Source organism: Hydra vulgaris, chromosome 14 (genome assembly GCF_038396675.1).
Source record: "Hydra vulgaris chromosome 14, alternate assembly HydraT2T_AEP".
NCBI lineage: Eukaryota > Metazoa > Cnidaria > Hydrozoa > Anthoathecata > Hydridae > Hydra > Hydra vulgaris.
In genome coordinates this window covers 22,440,749-22,448,025 of record NC_088933.1, presented here as the reverse complement: position 1 = coordinate 22,448,025, position 7,277 = coordinate 22,440,749, and the positions used below count along the sequence as shown (strand labels likewise).

At 25.8% G+C, this 7,277-nt stretch overlaps 1 protein-coding gene across 1 annotated transcript in view; it reads left to right on the top strand.

Moving 5' to 3' along the window:
* The first annotated feature begins 2,870 nt into the window (after window positions 1–2,870).
* Window positions 2,871–7,277, top strand: part of LOC105845686 (general transcription factor 3C polypeptide 1) — a 141,230-nt gene continuing 136,823 nt past the window's right edge. The window contains exon 1 of the mRNA XM_065817745.1: window positions 2,871–3,213. Within this exon, the coding sequence (XP_065673817.1) occupies window positions 3,162–3,213 (52 nt within the window). The 5' untranslated portion in view covers window positions 2,871–3,161. The remainder of the gene's footprint in view (window positions 3,214–7,277) is intronic.

The window sequence follows — 7,277 nt, the reverse complement described above, 5'->3', positions numbered from 1 at the left end:
GTACTGTTGTACACTAGTTTTCATGTTTCTATACTATTTTTCATTTTTTATTTTGTTTTTAATTTTTCCCAAAAATTATATATATATATATATATATATATATATATATATATATATATATATATATATATATATATATATATATATATATATATATATATATATGTATATATAAACTTTGAATTTAAACGATACTGGGAGAAATAAAATTTTATAGAAAAGAAGCTTTCCTAAGTTTTAGTCAACTTTGGGAAAAAAAATTCATAAAGTTTGCCTATGCTAGTGCAGTTCAAAAGTATTGCGTTATACCGGCAACTTCTGTCGCAGTAAAATCTGCTTTTGGCGAAGCAAATTTATTCAAAGAAAAAAGAGAAGAAGCCTTTCATCAAAAAACTTAAAATTTACATTAGTTTTAAAATAAGGCAAAAAGAAACCCTTCATATAATTAATAAACTTTATTTTTGACTTTTCAATGGAAAGTGATTAGAAAGTGTAGGATAGTAAAGTTGAATTTAGTTAAAAGTAATATTTTAAATTTAATGTCGTGTAAAAAGCTAACAAAAGTGATTAATTTTTAAATATTTCCAATTTCCGGAAATTGGAAATAGTTTGAAAGGTGGAAACTCTGCTACTGTTTGTGGAAGGTTATCCGCAAATAATAGCAGATCACTCGTCTTTTTTCTTTGTATTGTTGTAAAGTTTGCATGTTTCAAAATTTTTAGACAAGCTTTTCCTAGTTTACCTTTTTAGTAAATCATTTTTTTATTGTTGTCTGTCCTGCCCTAACTTTTTTCTTCTTAAAGATCTTTTGTAATTATCATACTTTCGTTTTTTTTTCTTATATTTCATATTTTTAATCTGCTGTCATGAAACCGGTATCGTAGGAGTGCGATGTATTGCACCCCTACTAAAAAGAGAAATAAGTTATTAATCTAAATTTTAAAAGACATCATTAAAGTGTTTAATATGTAATTAAATAAAAACTTTTATTATGGATGTAACTCTTTACTTTTTGAATTAATTTTTAGACAATATTTCAAGTGGGTATAGATACCCTCGTTATCAAGAATATATACCCACTCAATACCCAATTGAAATATTGTATATATATATATATATATATATATATATATATATATATATATATATATATATATATATATATATACACACAATATTTCACCGTTAAAAACAAAACAAAAACAAACCAATGCAATAGTTTCTTTTGATTACAATATCGAAATATAGGTTTCCAAAAGGAAGTTGTGAAGTAACCTCCGCCATACTGTTTCAGACCGCCATTTGAAGGTGCACTTTCATGGCGTTGTATTTCCAGGGCTTCCCTTACCATTGTTAACATTTCTGTTAACAATGTTGACCTCTACTTTTAAAGTATTTTTATCGTTCCATGTAAAATTACCATGACAATTTTTTGAATGCTCCGCTATTGCTGAATAACCCCATTTTCCTTTGTATGTATTTTTCTGATATTAATAAATTCGAGATGAAACTTTTAATTTTGTTTCACCGGTATAACATATTTTGCAGGAGCATTTAAGTTTGTACACACCTGCGTAAGAAGTTGTGGGAAGAGGAAGTTTATTTTTTGTTGTAAATATTTTAGTGATTTTAAGACTGGTGTATAACCTGCTTTATTGAAAACTTTTTTTAACTTCGGGCTAATTACTGGAATCCACGGTAAATATACAATACTTTTTGATGAAATTGATAAATGCTGAGTTTCAATAATTTGTATTTTATTATGTAAATTTTCTTTAGTGGTTTTTATAATATTTTTCAGACTTGTTTTTTTTTATAACCATTTTCTATAAAAACATCAATTAGAAATAATAATTCTTGTTCAATATTATTATCAGAGCATAAATTTAATGCCCTATGAACAAATTCTTTGAAAACTCCGCTTATAATTTTTGGATCATGGTATGAGTTAGGTTTGATTTGGACGTTAGTTATTGCATCTTTACGGTAAACTTTAAAATCGTACGTACCAGTTTTATTGTTAATAATAGTTATGTCATGGAAGTTTAGCGTGTTATTTTCATTTTCGATTTCCACGGTGTACTGAATATTTTTATGTTGGTTATTAAGTAATATCAAAAAGTTTTTCGCATCTTTAGTAGAGTTAAAACGAGAATAGGAGTCATCAACATATCTTTTAAATGACTTTAAATGAATGTTATTGGAAATCGCTTGTGCAATAGCACAACTTTTGTGAAACTGTAGAAAACACTCCACAACTACTACCATAAGTCCAAAACCAATAGGTCCAAAATCTTCTAGTTCATAAATGTCGTGTTCGAGTAAAAAATAACAATGCAAAAAATATCTAAAAGTGCTTTTATTTCATCAAAGGTAAATTTTGATGTAAAGCTAGGATCATTTTTTAATCTATCAATAAGGACAATTATTGCTTGCTTTACTGTGACTGAAGAATATAAACTAATGATATCAAAAGACACTTGGATTTCATCTTTGTCAATATTCCATGATTTAGCTAAGTTTACAAATTATTGAGAGTTTTTTAAATGTGTGTTGTTCTTATTGAGAATGGGTTGTATCATATCAGTTAAGAATTTCGAAATTGTGTATGTAACTGTTCCAATATTGCTTACGATAACTCGCATCGGGTAATTTTCTTTTAGGCTTGTAGACTTTTATGACTCCATAACGAGGTGATATAGCATCTCGGTACATCCACGGGTAAATAAAGAGTTACATCCATAGTAGAAGTTTTTATTTAATTATAGGTTATTAATCTGAGAACCATTAAATATTTTACTGAGGACATACAGAGCACTAAGCGTGGCGACGCTTATTGCTCCTTTGTAAAAGGCCACTTTTTTTCGAGTGATTTTTAATCGAGTCACACGATTAAACGACGGAGTGAGTTTTAAGCAAGCGTTGTAGATTAGTACTTAATAAAATTTAATAAAAAACTGTTGTATTTATTTTTAGTAACCTCGTGCGTTTATATCAATTAAAATACAAACAATTTTTTAATGAATGTTGCTGTTTCGACTTAGTATCCAGTTTAAGAAACAACAAAGACATTTTTATAATCAAAAATTAGATTTTTGCTTTTTTAAACTGACATTTAATTAAATTTAAAAGTAGAAGAATAACATCCATGATTATTTTTAATGGATTTAATTGAGACTGCAATCGAAGAACTTGCTTTAGAAGGATTAGAAGGTAAAATTTTAAAGCAATTGTCATAGTTTTTCAAAGATATTACGAGACCTTGCGGAAATTATTTTGTCAACGTTCTAAACTTTTGTCTCCTAAAAAAATTCCAGTTTATATTTTCTTTAAAAATAACTCAATTAATTCTACTCAACATAAATTGAAGATAAATCAAAGTTAAGGGTCAGAATACACGTAAAATAAATTTTAAAAACAATACAGGCTGTCTGCAGGATCAAGGAAAACAATGAAAAGCCAGAGAATTCAGATAACTTGAAGAAAATCAGGGATCTATCAGGGCAATTTGGTTGATTTTGTGAAGAAATTAAGGAGAAATCAGGGATATTGGTTTTATATGTTATATACTTAATAGATTTTCATTTCTTTTTTTTTCTTTTTTTATTATAGTTAAAACAATAACTATAATAATGAAGAACGACAATAAAAGTAGATATGTTATAGTTCATAGGTTTTATGTGTTATTTAATTTTTATAATTATATTAACTTTATCAATTTTGTCAATGACAGTTAAGTCAACTTAACTGTCTTTGACAGGTTTGACTTTTTACCAGTACAAAACAGCTATTGAAGCATCAGGTGCCTCTCCTGCCACTACTGAAAGTTGATGTAAATTTTTCCATGATACTTCTGCCAGGCCTCTTTTTTCCTTTTTGTTGTACACAATGGGTTGAGGATGAAGAGATGACTATTAAAGCTATTAATGTTTAGGAGAACATTTTTTAAATATATAGGTTTTGAGATTCTTTGCCAAAAAGTGTACAGCTTTTATGCAATAGCTGCAAAGTTGTTTTATTTGCTACTTTAGCAAATACTATGCAATACTTTTATCAGTAGGCTATCAACAACCTAAATTTATACCTTTATTTTTCTTATTTGCAATACTTTTATTATTGCTAATAACCCATTTATTAGAATGCTTAACTGTTGGTATCGTTTTTGTATGACAAATTTTTTAACTTTCTAAATTAAAGATTTGGAGCCATTTGGATATTTTGAAAGATCATAGTATGAGTATTTTTTGTTAAAGTGGTTCCTAAGTACTATAAAGTTGTGTTTATACAATGCTGTACCCAAATGTATTCCCATACCGTTTGATCGATATGGGCGCCTAAACTATTGTACCCAAATAAAAATTCTATAAGTTATAAATTTCAATATTAATAAAGTCCAACATTGTTAAATAAAAGCAAATAAACACATTAAAAAATTGTAATTTTTGTTAACCATGCATTACGTTTTATAACTATAATTTTTGTGTAAACTCTATCAGCACTGTCCACAAATTACATCGCCAATTTTTGAATGTTTTTGACCCCCTCCCCTCATCACAATATCGTAACTCTTTAACAAGTTTCGTATGAGTTGTCACAAAACCACTAACCGCTTCTCTCCCCCCCTCCCCCTCAAGCATGGTGTAATTTATGGACAACCCCTAGTTATGTTTTATAATTACACAATTAAATCTATGTTGTAGACTTTTGTAAAAATCTGTTATATATAAATTTTTTTTCTAAAAAAAAGTAAAAAATTATTAAAGAGATCCCCAAGTGCTGTAAATTTTTAAAATAAACCTTAGAAAAAATGTTTTGAGTTAGTTAAACTTACCAAAACAAAATTTTTATCGAGATATTAACAAAAAACTTTTTTAGCTTTTTTGTAAATTCAATATCTTACTTTTGTTTCTGAGCCTAGCTTAGACTTACAATTCTGCTTAGTTTTTTTTTTTAATAAAAATATCTGTTTTGTTTAATGAATGTATTGTGTATACACAATACATTCGCATACATTGTATTGTGTATATGAATGTTGTATTTACGGTAAAGGTTTTTTTAAATGATTTAATTTATACACTAATCTTGGTTTTTGCTTTTTTAACTTGCAATTATAATAAAACTTTTTAGCTGCATTTCTATTTAAAAAAATAATAAAGTTATTATAAATATATGATGTTATTATAAATATATAAATTAGTTTTGAAAAAATTCTATTTATAATAGCAAATTATCATTGAGTTATTTTTTTCAAAAGAAAAGAAACATAAAAATTGAAGTATAATTTAACTAGAACAAAATACTCATTTGAAGGATTAAATCAAATTCGATTACTTTTAAAAGAAAAAATCAACAATTCCTTTGCAAAAAATGATATGGTGTTAAAAATAAATAAGTTTTTTTTAATATCCTAATGTATATTTTGTTTAAGCATGTTTAATTAACTCTTAATTTCTAAGGTTTGTGTAAGGTAGGAACACAACTTGTTTGGCCACTTGGGGATCCCATTAAAAATACCATTTAAAGTTTTATATTTTCTAAATGTTATAATATTTTGGTATTGATATTATATATCATAGAAATAGTTTATTATGAAAATTTTTCATTAAAAAATGAATAAATTGCTTGTCAGTCAATTCTATATCAAAAAGAATTAATTAATATTACTAATTTAATTTTTAAAAACTTTTTTTTGTCTGTAATTAATAATACACAGATTTAATTACAGATACATATAAAGTAGAAAGAAACATGCACAGATTTTTTTCTTTTTAATTTCTGTAATGATTGTTACGCAAACAATTCCTTTTGGTCAATAATTTTTAACAATCGTTCAGAATAACGATAAGCAATTGTAGAATAAGTAATTCCCTTTAGAGAATTATACAGAAAATAGTTGCTAAAGCATTCCCTAAAAGACTAATTCCTCACGAGGAAATATTGCTTAAAAGCCTTAGTGCTAAACTCAATGTTGGTTGAAATAACAACATGAGAAGACTACACACAGTTAATATTATAGGTTGTTGTAACAATTTAATATATAGATATATAAATAAATGTCAAACAAATATGAAAGCATTTCTCTCTCTTATAATAAATAAGAAGACGAAACATTACAATTTCTTAGGCTCTTTTTTTTGAATAACCGTAAAAAAATATTTTCTCGAGCTACATAAACAACATAAATTTATATTGAATTTGATATATTATTTATATTTTTACATTGAAAACAACAACATTTGTTCGTTCAAGTTTGTATATAGAATAAAATTTATCTGTTTCCAGAATTTTCATGTTTGGGTAGTTTTTTGGTTTAATTCAATTTATTTCAAGTAATGTTTATAACTTTTTTTTTTGCATTATTTTAATCAAAATGTTTTTAAAGTTTGCATAAAATAGTGCAAATAACAGAACAAAATAGTGTAAATAGTTTTTTGTTTGAACTTTGCAAATCTTAGTTATTTTGGTCTATTTTTTTTTTTGGTTTGTACTCATTTGCATTTATTCAAAAAAGAATTAATTCTGAATAATAAATAAGTTGAAAAATCAAAACTAATCTGCAGCATTTAATCAAACAGCTTGAGGGTCGCTGTTCTTTATATTTTATATTTTTTATAATAATGAACACTGGTTTTTCATTTTTAAATTTGGATATGTACGGTTGTGATACGTTAAATTGTATTGCAAGTCTTTGAAATACCATCCTTTTGATCACTCAATTAAGTGGTACATGTTTTTTTGAACAAAAATATAAATTTTTTCAATTGCAATTTATATAAATTTTTTCATCAAAAAGTATGACATATTAGATATGTATGGAAAGATTTTTTTAACCACTATTATAATCTGGTAAAAGTAATGAAACTATAACAAATTGTCAAGCGTAGTTGTATTTAGAAAAGATGCAGTTTTTAAAATAAAGTACTGCGAGGTTTGGTTATAGATGAGCATAGACATTTTTTGGAAAAATATCCATAAAAAAAACAACACTTTTTTATGAAAATTGAATATATTAGTTTCAATACCACACCTCAATGAGTAAGTTTAACAATGTTATGTTAGATTCAGATAAACTATGGTAGTGTAAATGTTTCTACAAAAGTCGTTTTTGCATAAATAGTTACAAATTTAACCCTATTCAAAAAACTGTTTTTGGTATTTAGTATCATTTTTTGAAATACTCAGAACTTCTTTGGAAATTTTGAAAAAATAATTCATTCCATTTAGAATGCGTAATTAATTTAAAAAAAGAGAATTTTTTAGAATTAAAGTAAATTTAA